The following is a 20,459-nucleotide window of genomic DNA, read 5'->3' as shown; positions in this document are numbered from 1 at the left end:
TTGAGAGTTTCCACTGTGGTTGTCTTCGGAGAATTCTACGTGTGTCATATCTGGAGAAAGCAACGAACGATGAAATTATGTCAAGATCGCGAATGCCCCAACTATCCACGATGATCATGCTCAAACGGATAAAATGGTACGGTCACATCCAGAGAATGGAACCAGGAAGATTAGCCCGCAGTGCCTTCGATTGGGACCCGCCCGATCAATACGCCCATGCCAGACGCGCTCCTGGGGGGCAACGGAAAACGTGGATGAGTCAAATCGAAGGAGACTGTGTACGAAGCAAAGTATCGTTCACCAGATTGCAGGAGAAAGCAGCAACCGGGTCAAAGAATGCCTTCAACAATTTCGTCGTACAGCACTTCACAGAATAACCAAACAAATAACTCTTCTTGTTTTGTTTGTATTTGTATTTGTATTTGTATTTGTTGCCAACCGTGCCTTTATTTCATATTTGGAATTAAAGTGTTGAAACAGTAGTAGTAGTAGTAGTAGTAGTAGTAGTAGTAGTAGTAGTAGTAGTAGTAGTAGTAGTAGTAGTAGTAGTAGTAGTAGTAGTAGTAGTAGTAGTAGTAGTAGTAGTAGTAGTAGTAGTAGTAGTAGTAGTAGTAGTAGTAGTAGTAGTAGTAGTAGTAGTAGTAGTAGTAGTAGTAGTAGTAGTAGTAGTAGTAGTAGTAGTAGTAGTAGTAGTAGTAGTAGTAGTAGTAGTAGTAGTAGTAGTAGTAGTAGTAGTAGTAGTAGTAGTAGTAGTAGTAGTAGTAGTAGTAGTAGTAGTAGTAGTAGTAGTAGTAGTAGTAGTAGTAGTAGTAGTAGTAGTAGTAGTAGTAGTAGTAGTAGTAGTAGTAGTAGTAGTAGTAGTAGTAGTAGTAGTAGTAGTTGTCGCAGATATCGAGCCCAAAATTAAACGTTCGCTGCAAGCGTACGTTTTGTATCGTAATTTTTATTGATTGAGGAGTACTTTTCCAAGATTAAGTATACTTACTTGTGGTCATTCTGATTAATATCTGCGGGAAAATTAAGTGCACTTTTAAATTTTTTCAATTCAAAGATTTCTTTTCTGCCGACCGCTGAAAACCAACTGTAACTCTCTGAATTGGCCACAATTTGATACGGGTGATAAAGAAAAGTAAGAAAAGTTGAATGAAGCAACAAGAACTCGAAGATGAACTTGAAAAACCAAACGAGTTCAAAATACAAGTGCCAAAATAAATAGAAAAATTGTTCAAAACTGCAGTGATTTTATTTGAATCCTCATTTAGGGCAAATAAGCAGAGATTTCTGGGCTGGAAAGTTTGTAATCTCCTACATTTCCGATGTTTTGTTAGTGTTTTTGGAGTTATTTAGAAGAGCTTCGATGACGTCAGATTTGTTGAAATAAAAATGGTTGAAATAGGGTGGTTAAAAGTTACAAAAAATGGAACCTTTAAGCGCACCACACTTTTCTGTTGGTATTAAACGTTGACTGGCAAAAGCTGATGCGCAAAACCAAGCAATGACAAACATTTCATACTGACCTAAAGCTCTCGGATGGGTGACGACAAAACACAGCACTCTCACTTTTCGCCAGCTCTCGTCTTCAACCTTGTTAACTGCTCCTTTCTGATTGGCTGACGAAACGCCATCAAGATGAACAAACGATGGCTTCACTTCAAATCGAGAGAGTGAATTATTGTCATCAGCGTCCGAATTGATTTTGAAAACAAAAATTAATAAGCCGGAATTGAATATTAGAAGGGCAATCAGTAGAACTTTTTTGGCTATCGCACTTTTTTCTGACATCCTTTCTGATAGAGAAAATTTATAAAATAGTAAGTTATTAAAAACATAAAGGAAAACAAAAACACTGTTATATGATATCGCTGTGGTAATGAGTAACTTTGTTTACAAGTTGAACGTTTGTTTGCGCTACGGGATACAACATTTGCGTTTTTGCATAAAATATGACACGTTTCTCCTATTCGCTTCGTGTCTGACCTAAACAATGTAAAGTTAATGTTTTTTTGGGTGAAAAACTCCCGCACAATTATATCACTGCCTGATGTAAAAACAAATTAACAGACAGCAACCAAATGCAAATATTTTGAAATTTAGATTTTTTTAAAAATAATTTATCAAAAAGCATTTCCAAATATATAAATGATAGCTTTGCTACGAATCGCTTCACTAACTGAAATTCAAACTGAAATTCAGCCGAAGATAAGCGTTGAAGATAAACTAGAAATGCAAAAATTTAATTAAAAAATTTTACTAAAAGTTTCATAAACGAATCACTTTTAAATATCCTACGAAGAACTTCTAATTTATATAAACACTGCTATGGTTGTACAAAGTGACAGCTTTATTTTTGCTCAAAATTGAAATCAAAACAAAATTAACGCAATGGTGTCGTTATATCTCGTAATATCTCCGCAGAAAGTTTTCGTAAAAAGAGTTGAACAAATCCAAAAGAATCGAAGAATCCGGGAAATACTCTCAAGCTTTAGGTGAAATCGCAAGTCAAACAAAGCAAAGCGTAATTATATAGAGTTTTCTTGTATTCACAAAAAAGGGGGGTCGCTATAATCACATGAGTCTCATATAACCTCAAAATTACTAAAAACTTTTTATTTTCAAATGTATCTCACTTCTCTGTACAAATAAAGAAAGAGCGCCTAAAATTTCACTGAAAAAAATATGATCTAGTTATGACCATGAAAAGTTTCGACAAACAATGGACTTGTCGCAGTTCCATATTAAATGGTCTTCTAACTGTTTTTCCATCAAGTATAAAGAACAATCTCTTCTGTTTTTGAGAGGAAAAGCAATGCAGTAACCAAACCTAGGCCTGGATAAAACAAAAGTATACGAAGTCTACAGAGGAGTACTCCACATTGCAGATAACGGCTCCAATTGAGAAACTGGAAACCACTAAATATTTTCTAAAAAAATTATTTAATCTGTCTAAAGCCACTCCTTACCAGACCAGTTTTTTTATCATTTTCAAAAATCGCGAACATCGCCAAATTTTTCAGTAAGCTACAAAAAATATTATTTTGATTAAAAACCCTATTTGTTTTGCCACACCCGGTTGATTTTTTACAAACTTCGTTTTCGATTTCTGTTATGCAGAAGCTCAATTTTTCTTGCGTCTTTTAGACAGATATTTTTTGATTGTGGATTGCATAAGGTTATCAAAACGAGAGGGATCTGTCGTTGTTTTTGTTGTTGCTGTTGTTGTTGTTGTTGTTGTTGTTGTTGTTGTTGTTGTTGCAGGTGTTATCTCTTGAAAAACATTTGTTGACGAATTCCACATCACGTTCAGGATTCTGTTTTTCAGGCCTTCCGTTTTCAGAAAGTCGATATCGGAGTTCATTTTGTTGACAGTTCTCGCAGTTTTGAAGATGAACTCACTTCTGGCTTTTTCGAGTCTTACTTTCCTCAGATTGAACAGTTTAGAGCTTCGTCCTCTAGTCAGATCAGGCAATTCGATTCCAAAAACGTGAGAAAGTTATTCAGCTGTACATACATTGGAAGCGGTAGTATATTCAGTAGCCGCAGACTTGTCAGGTACTGTCCTTCAGGTTGGCCGGTTATCCATTTGACAGCTCTTCTATGAAACTTCTCGATGTTCTGAAGGTCAGTTTTCGTCAGTTGGACACAGTTCATTCCGTGGAGCAGCACTGGCAAAACGATTGATTTTTACTGTCCCAGTTCAGTGAACGTCTTGACTTCGATGGCCACATTTTTCCTTATTGAGGACAGAACTCTGTAGGCTTTCTTCAGACGAACATTGACATGTGCTGACCAACACAAATTGCTTCACACTGTGGTTCCCAGATTCTTTATTTCTTGCGGAGAGTTGAGTTTCTCTCCGACCAGGAGATCGTCTACTCGGCTTCCATGAAATATAATTTGGGCACATTTCCCAACTGCTACTTCCAATTTTTCACACATTGTTCGATTGCCAGTAATTCCTCCTGCACTTCTTCGGGAGTTTTCGCAATCGCCAGGACTTTAAGGTCGTCAGCAAAGATGAATTGGCTACTGAACTTGAGCAATTCGGGTAGATCATTAGTGAAGATGGAGAACGACAAGACTCCAAGAAGTGAACCTTGTGGTACTCCACTTGCGACATTTAGTGTTTTCGAGGTGGCATTTTCCAATCGCACGTACTGTTTCCTGTCCTTTAAGTAACCATATAGGAGTTGGAGGAAGCAGCCTCCGACACCCATTTGTGCCACTTTCTGCAGCAATCGAAAATGTGGATCTCTGATGAACGATTTTCAGAAGTTCGTGTAGAATGCCATGATTTCATCGTGAAAGTTTTTGCCAAATGCCTCGTAGATTCTTTCCAGGAACGAAATCATGTTCGTTAGTACTGACCCCCTTCGAACAAAACCATGTTGAAATTTTGTCAGGTAGTCCCCAAAATACTCGTATAGTGCTCTGTATATTAGCGTCTCCAGTACTTTACTCTCGATGTTTAATAGGGAGACAGGGCGGTAATTTACAACCATCCCTTTGTCTCCTTTCTTGTAGATTGGAGATATAGCTGACACTTTCCAAAGCTTTGGGATTTTTCGAAGCTTTTGATGTTATATAGCAGTTTGTGGTGGCACTTACTCATGTGGAAGGCTGTTTTCTGGAATAAGATTGGAGAGTATCAGTTGGGTCCTCTTGATTTTTTGTTATCAAGAGTGACCAATATGTCAAAGAATTTAGTTTGCGAAAAACTGAAGTTCGTCAGCTTAGGGTTTTCACATTTGATATCTGAGAGGTTGAACTGAACTTTTGGAGAGTAAACGGGTTGAAAGATATCGTTCAGGAAGTCAAACTTTTCTTGGATGCCGGAAGCTACAACTCCATTTCTCGTCATCACTTTGCGGAGAAAAGTGGATTTATTTAGACTTCTCAGATGCTTGAAGATCATGTTTGTATCTTTAGTAGACATCTCTTTTTACTGGTTCATCACCCTATCGGACCCATCACCCTATGGTTCATCAGATTCGAAGTACCGGGGGTGATCCATGGTGGTAGTGACTGACGATGTCTAGTCCTCCTGGGTGCTTGAATTGGGATGATTTTTTCCTAGTATTCATAGAATTCGTTGACCATATTGTCGATGTTTGAGTAACAAAATGCTTCAAACTCAGCTTGCTCCACGGTTTAATTCTTTTTCGGGTAGTCTGCGCTACCAAAATTTCGAAAGTTGTTGATTGGATGTTTGATGTCCTGGTTTGGGCTTTCCTGTAAAAGACAGATTGCATCATGAGCGGAGCAATTATGTGATTTTGAGAAATCATAGTCTTTTAGCGCAGCTAAAGAGCAGTTATCGAATAAAGCTACATCGAGTAGGTTGCTTCCTCTCGTCGCGAAGTCAACCGCTTGCTGTAAGAGACTCGATTCCATCAAGTCCAAGATTTCTTGTTCCTGATCAACATCACTTGTGAGGTTACTGCAGTTGGCGTTTGGGAAATTCAGGTCCCCACAGATGATTTTCGTGTCTTTGTTGGGTAAATTTTTGACTATTCGCTTGAAATCAGGAAACAAGTATCGATATTTACTGATTTCTGGGGGGCTTTAGAAGCAGCAGATATAGATGGGGTGTCCATCCACAACAAATTTACACGTTACGCAGCATTCTGGTTGTTCGTATGACACTAATTTAGCATTGAAGTTATTTTTTATGGCTATGAGTTTGCCTCCACTCATAATGCTTCCCCCTAGTCGTTTTCTGTCTGATCTGAAAGTCAAGTAGTCACTGAGTAAGAGTTCGGAGTCTTTAATGTCATCGTTCAGCCAGGTTTCACACAGGCATGTTATGTTGTACTGAGACATAGCAATTGCATTTGCTGGTTTTGATCTTTGCTCCAGGCTCACGAGACTTCTTGCGTTCAGTAACAGAATATTGATGAATCTTAGTCAGGTGCTAGTGCAAACAGCCCCTGCTTGGATTTCATTTTTCTTGCCGTCATTAAATAGCTCAAAATTGCGAAACATGAGCTTTTCCCTGTGCACTGCTTCCTAAATGAGTTCTCGGTGACGATTTAGACACATATTTTCCTTTGTTGCTTCCTCTTTCGTCAAAGCTGGTAAGATGTAGAGATTCCTCTGTGCTAGATTTTCTTGCATTTCGATACGTTTTGGGACTGCTAGCCTGGCTTCATAATCCATAGCCACTGTTACCAGAAGCGTCCTTGGTTTGGTTTGGCTTTTGTCAAACTGTCCCCAATCTTCGCAGTTCTTGTATTTGTGATTTGACTCCGATAGCGTTCAAGACCTCTTATACTTCCTCAGTGGTGGGAACAAGATTTTTCTGATTTAGTTTTACTAGGATCCTGTTTGACCCCTTGGATTCGAAAACTCTTTCGAATGTCGTGATTCTGAGTTTTTGGCTCATTTTTTTACCTGGGGAGGGCCTGCCTCAGCCGCTTTGGGATTGACGGCTAGGGCATCTGCGTAACTTTTTTCCATTTTATCACATGTGGTCTTGAAAGCATTGTCAACCATGCCATTCGCAATCGTAGTTATCCTTTTGTCCATGCCCTGGAGCCGAACATTCACCTCCAAGAAATCTTGCTGGGATGTTTTCATCGTTTTCTCAATGGTGCTAAACCTAATGAGGGAATCCATTTCGTCATTGTCCAGACATGCATTACAAAGGAGCATTGCAAGGGGGCCTATCTCCTTTATTCCATTGATGGCTACTTGCGAGAGGCCAGTACAAGTTAACTCAAGGTGCATGGTGCGATTACATGAAACACATGTGTATCTTGGGGCTTCTTGTGCAATCACTTGCTTACAGTCTTTACATTTCTCAGAAATTTCACTTAGACAGAGGAAAGTAAATTAGAAAGTAGTATAGAAATGAAAAACAGAGGACGATGACTAGTCACTGAAAAACTAAGCTAAAAAAAACGATTTGCCAGAAATGATGAGCAAGAATGGTCAGTTACTGAGCAGTTAGGTCCGAAAACCAAATTTAGTACTGAACAATTAAGCTCAGAGACCTAAATTATATGTAGGAACAAGAATTTAGGAGGTAGTTACTGGACAATTAATCCCAGATACTATCCTAGTCATGTGCTTACTCACGAATCTTCCTGATTCTCGGCGAGTTTCCGTCGTTTTGCTGCTTGTTGCTTGGCTGTCGCTTTTCGTTTTTTATTCACAAGCGCTTTCTGATCGAAGCTGTTGTTTCGAATGATGATTAAGCTGTGTAGCTCGTATTCGTTTTTCTGATGTAGCTCTCGCAGATCAGTTTTAAGTTCAGCACTCTTGTTTGAGCCGTGAAATTATATCAGTGGGGATGCGGACAACAGGAATGCTGAGCTTCTTCAGTTCCGACAGCATGTTGTCCACTCCGTCTCGTTTGCAGTATACTATTTCGTGAAGAAGTTCGTCTGCAGTGAGTGGTTCACGGGGATCAGTTGGATGCTCAGTAATGCCATTGTTGATCACGTATTAGATGATCACTGGTTCTTTAGGGTAGTCGCCGAAGACTTTCTGCCCTGTCTTTCGCTGACTGCTCTAATATGGATGGAAATTAACACCGAAATCGCTGTGCACCTATTTTTTCAGCACTTCGATGAGATTTTGAAGTCCTTCACGATCCTCTGCTAGCGCTTGGTGGAGAGAACCTGATGCAACAATAGAGTTGATAGTTCAAACATCATCTGTTCAAACATAAACAAGCTAATAGTTGCAAAATCAAATTCAGTTTTCATTTTTTAGTCTCCCGTCGAAAGTGGATTGCGAGTGATTGTTCCAGCAGATAAAAAGAGCTCTTCATGGTCCAGTTAACTATGTCATCAAGAAAGGCTTGATCATTTTAGAGCCCTGTATCCAACCACATTTCAGATAAGCAGATTTGCTTGGCCGGCATATATAGTTTCAATAGTCGGTCTATGTATCAAAATGATGAACAGTTCATATATTTTGATTTAAACAAAGGACAGCGTAAAAATTCGCCCAACAAAATATTTTCTTTTATGCAACCGAAACCTGGGTAAACTCAAATGACAAAATCGAAAGATGTAGAAAAAAACAATTGAACACGTAATTTTGAAAAACACAGCTTGCCGCTTGACATTGAGGTGATTCAATCGTCGGTTCGGAAAATTTCAACGACCATATCCTAAGCGATTCTATCTGCTGGGCTTAAGAAGGAAAGGCTGAGTTATTAAATGACTAAGAGATTACAATCCGAATTATCAATTTATTGAAAAAAACATTTACCTTTTGCGTCAAATTATGGTCTAAGACATCTATAATCTATAATATAAAACAGATGCACCACAAGACGTCTTTAAATTTGTTTTACTTCCAAAATTAATATACTAAACACAAGGTTAGGGCGTCTAAGTTTAAATGGACTCATTCTCGCAACTTTTATTATTCTCATTTTCAACGATGAAATCACGAATCTGTCACACAAACAGAGGAAAACAATTTTGCCGATTTTCTGTCATTCAAAATATACCATAAACAAAAATCTTGCACTAAAAGTCTTGAATCAACTGTCGATTGTAAGCATGCACATATTGTTTTAATCTTCTTTCTCTTGGTGTAATATACTTTGTATTCCCATTTCATTTTTTTAAAATGTTGGTGATCTACTTGTATTTAATTTTAGCGAAAGAATAAATCTATAAAAAACGGGAAATTTTTGGGAAAAATTTGAGATCGCGAAAATGGACTTACTTTCAGGACAAAACCATAAAGACCTCTAATCCTATTTTGATTTGATGAATGAAAGAAAAGCTCTGGCACTCAGAAAAATGCCAATTCCCGAACTTACTAAACCGTATTTAAAAATTGTGTTTAACAGTTTAATTGAAATTGATTGATTTTTATTTCAGTATTTTTTTAAACAGCAACATTGGAGCTTTCGTAATTTATGCTTACTTTTAACAAAACAATTTATTTAATTTTCTGATTTGATTTCACGTCTGGAGTAAATTAATGAAAACTTGCAAGATTATTATAAAATATAAAATTTGTTTCAAGTGAATTCACCCTTCACTTGTCTAAAATATTTCAATGCTCAAACAATACTGACATCACAAAACGGCTTTTATCGCGCTACTTTCCGACATGTTTTTATTTTGAGGGCGACGGGATTCTGATCATGTGACATTTTACTCTTCTCGTAATTAATAACGTTAAATTAGTCATTAATTGGTTTACAATGATTTAACACAACACTAAAATGTCTTATTTTCAGTCACCATTTTTTATTTTATTGCGATACAAGAACCCAACAGCCGAGGGTAAATACCGAACCCGATATCAATATAGCTGTTTTGACAAACATAGAGTTTGCATTACGCCTAGTTTTTGTTTACATGTTCCGACTGTTGATTGTTTCGTTCGTTTCATGTGTAAACATTTGGATTGTAAAGTTTAAAGCTGCTATAGTTGCCACAAGGAGCTAGAAAGCAGTTGCAGTCGAACACCTGGTCGTCATCTACCACAATCTAAACATAATAAGTGTTTTCAATTAAAACTAAAAAGATGATAAAAGCAGAAGATGACTCATAGTCTTTCCCACCACGCGAAGACCTGCATTACAAAACTAAAACTACATCGTACTGAGCATATATATACACAGCGTGGTCGCTGTTGTTTACACACATGTATTAAAGATCAAGAAAATAAGCGAGTGCGAAAAACGGTGACACGATCAAACGCTGATATAACTTTGTTCAATATGTTTATACAAGCGTGACCCAGTTTTTGTAACGACCCATTGTTTGCTGCGGCGTGTGTTTTTTTGTTTGCCACAGTGATATAAATTTTGCACTGCTATTGTTAGAACTGCTATTAATTTTTTTGTGAACTATAAAAGTTTTCAGAGCCAATTTTTCAATTTTGAGACTTTTTGCCCTATGGGTTGTCGACCCTTGTAAATTTTTTTTAGAAAAATGGATTCCAGACAATTTTTCTCGGTTTTTATCTCTAATAGATGTGAAATGTTGGGAAACGTGTTTTATAGGTGATAAAGGTGTCGGAAATAATCTTTTCGAAATTTGAAATGTTTACACATTTTTTGATGCACTTATATACTTTATTACTTTTCAGGGATATAACTAGTTTCAATACCTTATATAATGTAAAATTGTCCAAAACTGACCATTTTTGATCGAAATAATTTTTTCTCAATTTCACTGTCTTACTTTAAAACATATGCATTTGAATTGCTCTGCCACATATTTCCATAACATCTTTTCAGTGATTTGTTGCATTATTTCATATATTTTTACCCATTACTGTTGTCAAACTTACCTACTTTTTATCGTTATTTAGAGCAAACTTGCTATTATTTTCCCCTTCAAGGATGACTTTGACGTCTATAGCACTCTTTTTGCTAGCAACACAAAAATTCTTTACGTGGAACTCTGCTACCTAAATTTTGTTATATTAATAATAATAATAATAATAATAATAATAATAATAATAATAATAATAATAACAATGATATTAATAATAATAATAATAATAATAATAACAATAATAATAATAATACTAATAATAATAATAAAAATAGTAATAATAATAATAATAATAATAATAATAATAATAATAATAATATTAATATTAGTAATAATAATAATATTAATAATATTAATAATAATAATAATAATAATAATAATAATAATAATAATGATAATAATAATAATAAAACTTATAATAATAAAAATAATAATAATAATAATAATAATAATAATAATAATAATAATAATAATAATAATAATAAGAATAATAATAATAATGATAATAATAATAATAATAATAATAATAATAATAATTATAATAATACTAATAATAATAAAAATAATAATAATAATAATAATAATAATAATAATGATAATAATAATAATAATAGTAATAATAATTATAATAATACTAATAATAAAAAAAATAATAATAATAATAATAATAATAATAATAATAATTATAATAATACTAATAATAATAAAAATAATAATAATAATAATAATAATAATAATAATGATAATAATAATAATAATAATAATAATAATGATAATAATAATAATAATAATAATAATAATTATAATAATACTAATAATAATAAAAATAATAATAATAATAATAATAATAATAATAATGATAATAATAATAATAAAACTTATAATAATAAAAATAATAATAATAATAATAATAATAATAATAATAATAATACTAATAATAAAAATAAATATAATAATACTAATAATAATAAAAATAATAATAATAATAATAATAATAATAATAATAATGATAATAATAATAATAATAATAATAATAATAATAATAATTATAATATTACTAATAATAATAAAAATAATAATAATAATAATAATAATAATAATAATAATGATAATAATAATAATAAAACTTATAATAATAAAAATAATAATAATAATAATAATAATAATAATAATAATAAGAATAATAATAATAATGATAATAATAATAATAATAATAATAATAATAATTATAATAATACTAATAATAATAAAAATAATAATAATAATAATAATAATAATAATAATAATTATAATAATACTAATAATAATAAAAATAATAATAATAATAATAATAATAATAATAATAATAATACTAATAATAATAAAAAATATTAGTAATAATAATAATGATATTCAGCAAACTTGTTAAGTAAGTCCCTAACGGGGCTTGAATTAGTAATTCCCTAAACGCATATATCCAATCTGCGTGCACGCATTAACCAGGGTAACATTTGGTCAACAAAATTATCAGAAAAAAAACAAATTTGGATTAAAAACCACTGAAAATTCTCTTTACTGTCCAAATTTTGTGCTGTCTTGGCACTCTCTCTATCGCACGCACACATACACACACAAGTTAGTTTTTAAATTTCAAATTGAAAATCTGAGAATAGTTTTTTCTGACTAAAAAGGGTTTAAGGTTTTTCAAATTTGAAATGCAATTTCATCGACCCTAAAGATTTCAAAATTACTACACAATTTTTTCTACCTCCACAAAACAAAGGCAATTCAACTGTTTTGTTTCTCTTGTACAAAATAGGCCGCTATCTTATTAGTTTTTGATAAATTTTTGCAAATTTTGGTCACCACGCTTCGGCATGAGGGGAAGTCCCCTCCCGTGACAATACGTGTATTTTAATTTAGTGTACTACTCACGTGCAATATTAATACACGTAACTCGTCGTGTAAAATTACGAGAAAGCGCTTGCTTCCACAGTTTTTCTGGGATATAACTAGTTTTCATGCATTATCTAATGTGAAGTCACTAGACTTATCATTTGAGCTTCTATAATTTTTTGGTTTTTTTCATGGTATTTCTGCTGAACCGTGCGAAAAATTACGTTTACATAATTTAGTTTCGATAGGAAAGACTACATTTCTTGAAACACGATGGGAAGTTGTAGAAAATTTGGTCATATCTGCTCTCAAGTGTTTCTTCGTTTAAACCAGATTAAGTTTTCACAAGACTTTTCGTATCTCTTCTAATCAATACAACGCGGAGAATAAGACACAGTCTGATGTTCCATATAAAACCGGCTGTTTTCCCAAACTCTTAATCATACACAAAAAAATCAAGTGATCATCACACGAGAAAATCTAGCTCACGAGAAATCTCTCGAGATCCTTTATCTCGCAAAAAAATAGTGCAACTATTTATCACACGGGAAGTTATTGTGTGAGTTCTATGTGAAAAGTAGAGTAACTATTTCGAGCTGTGGAATTTCGCCGAAGACGTTTGTGCTATGAATTTTTGTAAAATCGGCGCTCTTTTCATATACAAATGATTAGAATCTTAAGTGCAGAAATCACCTACAGATAGTTGTTTTACAAGCTCTCGGTTTTGCAAAGAGAAAAATGTTGAATTATAAATAAATAAACTTGCAAATTTGGCTTCTCAATTACCTTACCCTCCTAAGTTTTACCCTGAGAAAACATTAGCCGTTAAATCTTCCATTTGTATTGTTTTTACCTGATCAAGTGGGGAGAACAATAGCTGATATTTTGATTGTTAGTTAATGTGCTAACTGTAATGGGTCACTCGCCTCTTAGTATTTAATTTAATTAAATCCAATTTACCCTGAATATATTGAATGTGTCCCAATAGTCGGGGCTGCCAATTGCCACTGTGATGATGCCAGTCCCCACCACACGTTTTGCATATCTCTCAAACACATGTGTTCTGTAATAAAGTTCCGATTAACAACAACCCATTTATAACAACAACAATTTTTGAAATTGGTTAACAATTCCGTAGAATTACAATTGAGAATGAGCTAAAACATTTTTTTCGACAAAACTTAGCCAACTGGATACATTTCATCGCCCTAGCTTGGAATTCAGACAGAATTGACATCTGAGCACACCCACTTGAGCGCCCATACCTGTGCATTTGGTGTTCAAAATTACAATGTCTGGTCGTCCCGAAAAAAAAAATACAGTGATTCTAAAGCTGGCCTTTAACATTCTAATGCTGGACTTGGGTTTCATCAAACACAGTTTCGAACGCAAGTGGGTCTCATCAGAGACTTGCAGTCTAATCAGATAGAGTCTGGAGCCCAGAGGACACTGCTTCATTTGATATCCTTGACACTGACACTGAGGCCGAATCCTACAGCAATATAATTCTTCAAGTTATTCTTAAAAGCTGTGCAGGTGACAAAATGAGGAAGCACCTGGAAGCTTGTCAGCCGAAACAGATGTTCTTCAGCGTTTACGGCATAAAGGAAAAAAAGTTGAAAAAAAATTGTTAGCCATTTGGCTAGTTCCATTTAGAGGAAAGCGGCTCATTTCCTCTAAATGGAACTAGCCAAATGGCACAGTTTGGATTTGGGTCAAAACTTTCAGATTCACGTACCTTCAATCTTTGCGTAGGAGGCATCAAGTGCAAACTGAAATCTTCTCATTTTGAATATGGTGCATTCATGAGTTGATAACAAATCGGGGCAGAAATTTAATTCGTGAAATCTCGAATGCTAGCAAGCAGATTCATTTACATGTAAAAATCATCTGTTATTGCCCATCTGTTGTCCAGATCATTTGTCGGCCAAAGAGAGGGGATTAATCAATGGACTGAATCTAATAATGACTCAATACGACGACACATTAGCTATTATGGTCAAACAAGAGAACTTATTTGATGACAGATATTTAGAGCGTCCTAGATATTTGTCACACAGCAAACAACTCACTCAATTGAGATCGGAGTTTAAATTTATAACTATAGAAAATGAAGCATTGGAGTAAACAAAGGAAGCCTAGTCCAATCAATTGACAATTGGTGTTAAAATCAAAGATCAAAAAGTATTTTAAATCAAACCAGGTTTGATATAAATAGTTCTTTATAAAAAATATATAATTTTTGGAAATCCTTTCATTAAGAGATGCTTCTCTGGAAAACAAACAATACAAAACAAATGTCATCTCAGTCATTCTCCGTCTCATGCTGATCAGTCAGCGCTTGTTTTCGAAATTCAAAATTTAGTGTATAATTAGTCCCATTAAAGCCAAGTGTAACTGAAAAATTGTTGCTACCGGTGAAAAAACACTTACATCAAATTTTTATCAGATCTGAGTTTTTGATAAAATTAAAAATCTCACTTCTGGCGTATCGATATTGCTCGAAGATAAGCACAAACTAGCAAGAAGATGACATAAAAAGAAAATGAGCACCCAGTTAAATCGAGGAAGACCAAAATTTTAAGCTCAAACTGCTAAAAAAGACAGAATAATTTTAGAATAATAGCATAGATTATGTTTCCTTGTATGTTATCAATGTTTGGGTCGCGTAAACGAGATATAAATAATTTTCTCTTCGCCAAACAAAATTGACACGAACTTTGAATCCTGGAATTTGTCACCCTCCTCTAGATTGTAAAGATTGAATGTGATTTGGGTCATTACGTCTCCCCTTTTCCTCCTGTCTCCTTCAATTGTAATAGAGATCCCAGCATCCACTCCATCATTGTACTCCTGATCAGTCTCAAGTACAATCCTGTAGCGTCGCATGTCATATCCTGTACATTTATTATTACTATAATACAATTTGGTCACACATTTTTGTTTCGACTCCACCTAAGTGTGGGGTCGGGGGACTATATGCTTAACTCATTCTGTTCAGTCAATTCTGGTCGTTCGATATATTCATCGGAGTGAGTTTCGCGAGCTGTTATGAGAGAGCTCGTCAACTATAAATCATCAAACTAAAAGATTTTTGGTTTTCTTTTTCTTCCCGAGGAGTTATTGAGGTTTAAATTACCCGGGTCGAGATTTGGCGCTAAATTTTTGTAAGAAATGCGGTGAACAAAAATGATTTTCACCGCGTATTTCTTACATCTTTTTGCGGCGAATGCCGTGAATCGCGTCGAATTATTTATTTTCACCGCGTTCTCGGTCTTTTTCAAACAGAGAAGCTGCATTAGACGGGTTCGAACCTGTTACCTCCATCATGTCTTCACATTGTTATTCCACTGCGCCAACTGCGACGTACTTCCATGCCATTTCTTGTGAATTTAAATCAAATTCAGTGAAAATTAGAAATCAAATGCTGTGAATTTTTATGAGAAATGCTGTGAATTTCTCGGTGAATTTTTGTAAGAAATGTGGTGAAATGCAATGAATTTTTTTCACCGCATTCACTGCTTTCACTGAATTTCTAACATTAATTTGCAACCAAAGTCAATACGGTGAATTTTTGTAAGAAATGCGGTGAAAAACGACGAATTATTTTTTTCTTACAAAATCGCACCCCAAAAAACCTCAACCTGGGTAAAATTTTGTGAACATTAGGCTGATTTCTATTTTTTGTCCATATTTTGAGTTCTTTTAAACAAACTTTCCTCAATTTTGATTAAAAAAAAGGAAAAGTTTTTAATGGAAGTGTTATTAATTTTACATTTAATGATACTGTAGAGTTACTGAACTGTTTGATCCGACTCTTTTGGCTAAATTGTCAAATATTCAGCAACTTTCATGAAAAATTTGCTTCTTTAGCCCACTTTGTCCATGAACCTTCGTTTACTCAGATGAGGGCTAGCTTTACATCGGCTCTCCAAGAAACTGTTCTGGCATTAAAATTTTTCCGGCTTTTCTGATTTGTAGAATGAAAAAATATGTTGATAAAACTTCTTCATATTTTCATCTTAATTAGCTGAGACTCATTAATGAGAGGTCGCATCCTCTTACGCTTGAAAAAAAGATATAATCTATCTGGATGGTTTTTGCTTTTATGGTTTTATGACTTTGATACTACGAGTACTCATAAAAATATTGAAATTCTAAGATTTGTGCCTATCTTTGTTTCTTTGCTCTCTTTTCACTTTCTCGCATTAATTTCGGGTTCTCGTCACGTTAGGGGAAGCCACTCAATTCACAATTAAACACAAACTGAATTTTTGACTTTCACCTCTACTTGATATTCTTTTTGTTGTCGTTTGACATATTCTGACTAATGGCAAGTACCAGCGGTTTCATGCAGAGTTGCGTTTGAACCCATTTAATTCATTGAGTTGAGATTTAATGGCTTTATTCACTTTGAAATTATATGTTATCAACAACATGAAAGTATTTCTAAAATATGCCATTTTTGTTCTTTTTTGTCAACGTATAACTTAGTATTTTTAATCGCTGGTTCCATTCGCTTTCTTGTGAAGCAAACGACAATCTCTGCTAATTTTAACCAATGCTTTAATGACTTTGATACTGAGACTTTGAAAAACAGGCGCTATTAACGTTCAAAATAAGATCAAGTGAACACAAATAATCTTTTTTTGATTAATAGTTCATTGTTTAAATGGCACGAACACTATGTGCTTAATAAACAATTTGTGGACATTTCAGAGACTTTCCTGTTTTTGCTGTTTTTTATAGTCCCTCTGATTTCTTCAGCAGTTACATATAAATTTATCTTAAAATTGTTGAGTTGAAAGTTATATAGCATTTGCTGGTTATAGCATTGGAAGCTCTGTGATTCATAAATTTTCTTGGTTTTTTGACTTTTTCTGCTACATATTTTTCTTTTCCTTGTCTAGTCATATATTGTGACATTACTTAATAATCGATTTTTTACTCATACACCAGTTATTGTCGAACAGTATGTGCTTTTTGAACGTTTCCCATCTCTTTCGCATTTGGTTGACAAATAAATTAACATTTGGATGTTCGGGGTTAGAATATTATGTACAAACGCAATTCAACGAGCCTCTTTGTAGGTGAAAAGTCAAGTTTGGTCATAAATTGATAAATTTGTATTACCAGTTGCGAGAAGTTTTACACTCAGTCTCAGTTATTTTACTGTTATAATCAATATTTAGCTTCTGATCATTTGAGTCTTCGGGTGCTTGAAACAATCCTATAGAAGCTAAAAAATGCGCCACAATACTGGTAAAGAAACAAAGGAAAAAATTGTACCCCTTAGCTGATGAACTATGAAAAGAATATTGGTTGACACTAACTAAAGACCAAACGTCGACATACGAAATAGGCATGATTGTCAAAATACTTAGATTGGTCCATAAAAGTTTCTCTCCGTGTACTTTGAAAAAAATAATCATAATAACAATATTAACAATAATAATAATAATAATAATAATAATTATAATATTAATAATAATAATAATAATAATAATAATAATAATAATAATAATAATAATAATAATAATAATAATAATAACAATAATAATAAAAATAATAATAATCATAATAAAAAATTAATAATGATTTTCGCATAACTTTGTTTCACCAAGCTTAGTAAGTCCTTAACGGGGCTTGAATTGTCTTTCTCTCAAACACTGCCCATCCATATGGGTATGATTTGCACTTAAAATTCTTCCTAGCTAAATTAAATAGATATTCTCTGACTTCTCTTTTGATTTTGGGAGGACTTAAATATAAATTTTAATCGGGAAAGTCACGCGCCAGTGACATCGAAATGTTGTAGCTTGTAACTCGGTGTAAAAAATACATCGGTAACGCTGGTGATTACGTTATTCAACGGATTTATCTGAAAGGGATTTTTCAAAGAATGAATTTTACGGTGTAATTATGTTCCAAACCTTTGTATTTATTTACGGGATCGTAACTTTTTGCCAACTTGACCCGCCTAATTGAACCAATAGCTTTTCTCTCAAATTGATACACCAGGACGTATCATTGAACAGATGGATGAATACTTAAGAGGACATTTTTTAATTGTCCCTATTATAACTAATTCATACAACATGTCTTTTTGAACCTTTTCAAAGAGTTAATAAGCAAATTTGGTTCAGTTCTTTGACCTGACCAAAAATAAAATCTTTAGCAGGTATAATTATTGTGATATCTAAAAATCTTCCAAAACCAACGGCCAAAAATAAATTTTGAATTTAAAACCAAAATTGTGGAATAATATGTTGCTCTATAGGTTGCTTGGTCCCAAAATTGAAAAAAAACAAACCAACCAAAGAGTGAAATTGAAATCCAGAAAATTAAAAAGATGATGTCTACATAAGAGTGTCTTTTCAATCAATGAAAGAGTTTTAACCTTTGCAAAGTTTGCCAAAAACTTGTTTAAATATTTTTTTTATTGCACCAAAATTCCAGAACTAAGACAAATAATTTAACAGATATAAACGACAGTTGACGGTTCCGACCGTCATTGAACACGGAATAGAAAGTTTCTCAACTTCTCCCTAATCTGCCAGCAATAATTTTTCTAAGCCCTTTGCATTACCTAAAACGTGTTTGTTCAGTTTTTCAGTAAGGAAAAAACAAAACTTCATTGACTATATCTTCCTATAGAACCCTAAAAATCGACAACTTAATTTCCTGTCACTCGATCTCTTCTCGCAGATTGAATATAAGTTTTAGTCATTTTGATGTGATAATTCTTCTATTAAAAATCTTAAATGAAAAAAGAGAATGCTCTGATCAGAAGAGAATCCGCACATGGAAAATTCAGAGACTGAAAATCTTTGACGTCTGGTCACAAGATATTTATCTCAGTCTGGGATTAACAATTTTTGGATGTTTTGGTTCACGAAATTGTTGAATTGGTCTGTCAATGTGGACAATAGCCATAAAGGTCTAACATATTAAGAGACATTTGTGTTTCGCTTCCCGGTTCGTTAGTCAAGTTACAGACAATTCTCTACTTGTGATCAGACGTACACCAACCTAGCCTTTTTATTCCCAGTCTCATGCAGGGATGACTTTTCAGACTTATATCTAGATATTTTCATTTCGGCCTGTGACAGCGTGATCTTGGGCCATTTTGGTCTGAGATGGAATGGGTGGCTTTGATTAAAATATATTTGGACTTGCCTGGGTTATTCGTATGGGTTCTGAATCCAAACGCGAGAACGCACGAAACGAATGTTTTGTTAAAATGCGTTTAAATGAAAATCATGACACCAATGTACGCGATGACACTATAGCCTTAAATTAAATGATAACCATAGCACACACCTCGAAGTACTTACCAAAGTCGTCTACCTCAACGATTTCTTTCACGAGAACCCTTGCAACGAAGAAGAGGGAGAACACCGCTATATTTTTAAATAACATTGGATTGATGATAAACTTGAAAGACAATATGAAAAAATTAAAATGCAACTTTTGTTTGCAAATTAGGATCAACAAAACAGTTAAGAGAGAAACTTTGAACTAGGTTATCGTGTAAAAATGTATTCATTTAACTTTCATTAGCACCTGATGCGTTACTTTGAAGATATTAACCGGTTTCAGCTTCATTTTTAACTTGAAGCCAACAAAAACTATGCCAGAAAGTCTTTGTATCATCTTAATGAATAAGCAGTATCTGAAATGTTTTTCTTTTGTTTTAGAATTAAGCTTCAAAAGTTATATCTAAGCTGGTTTCTACGTTTGTAGATTTTAGCGTCCTCTGTGAATTTCGAATAGCAAGTTTTCTCAAAATTGTCCCTAATTTCACTAGAATAAAATATCCGCGTTAGGTGATAGGCGATCCACCACTTGAGAAACACTAGGTGTTGAAAATAAAACAAGCCAAGTCAAAAAACGAATCCTGAGGAAGTTCAAAATGCCAAACCTTACAAATTGATCCTTTGTGGTAGCAACTATTACAGGTAAAGACATGCCAGGTTGATGAAACTCAAAGTAACAATATGCATAAACAAGGAGGCTCGGCAATGTGCGTTCGACCCCGCTCATTCACGTTTTGATTTAATTGTCTACCAAATTTGGAAGAGACAAAAACTTTCAAAAAATTTCTCATATCTTTCAACAAACAACTAAGAGAAAAAATCCTTGGATTAGGTGGCCGATGAGAGTTGCCTTCAATGAGAGTACTGGACCAGACAAAAAAAATTAGCAAACATTAATTAAGACCAAAACTCGATGTCTATATAAAAAAAAACTTTCAAAGACAAAGCAAGCTGTAATCAATAAAATCTAAAACAAACAAATAAATCTGTAATTTATTAAATGAGATGC

At 33.7% G+C, this 20,459-nt stretch overlaps 2 protein-coding genes across 3 annotated transcripts in view; both read right to left on the bottom strand.

Annotated features, from left to right (window-relative positions):
• LOC142348386 (glycoprotein-N-acetylgalactosamine 3-beta-galactosyltransferase 1-B-like) overlaps positions 1-1,883 on the bottom strand; it is a 90,167-nt gene extending 88,284 nt beyond the window's left edge. For both annotated transcript variants that reach the window (XM_075399714.1, XM_075399713.1), the window contains exon 1: positions 1,518-1,883. In XM_075399714.1, coding sequence (XP_075255829.1) covers positions 1,518-1,782 — 265 coding nt within the window. In that variant the 5' untranslated portion in view covers positions 1,783-1,883. The remainder of the gene's footprint in view (positions 1-1,517) is intronic.
• Positions 1,884-9,103: 7,220 nt separating this feature from the next.
• LOC142348385 (uncharacterized) lies at positions 9,104-19,534 on the bottom strand. Its single transcript, XM_075399712.1, has 4 exons — positions 19,469-19,534; positions 14,851-15,028; positions 13,092-13,194; positions 9,104-9,461 (listed from the first exon to the last, which is right to left on the bottom strand). Exons 2-4 carry the CDS (start codon positions 15,018-15,020, stop codon positions 9,360-9,362), a joined length of 375 nt encoding a protein of 124 aa, XP_075255827.1. The 5' UTR covers positions 15,021-15,028; positions 19,469-19,534; the 3' UTR covers positions 9,104-9,359.
• Positions 19,535-20,459: the final 925 nt, after the last annotated feature.

The sequence above is a fragment of the Convolutriloba macropyga genome, chromosome 10 (genome assembly GCF_964194025.1).
Source record: "Convolutriloba macropyga chromosome 10, txConMacr16.3, whole genome shotgun sequence".
Taxonomy (NCBI): domain Eukaryota; kingdom Metazoa; phylum Xenacoelomorpha; order Acoela; family Convolutidae; genus Convolutriloba; species Convolutriloba macropyga.
Note: the sequence above shows the minus strand (reverse complement) of the source record. Positions and strands in the feature narration are given on the sequence as shown.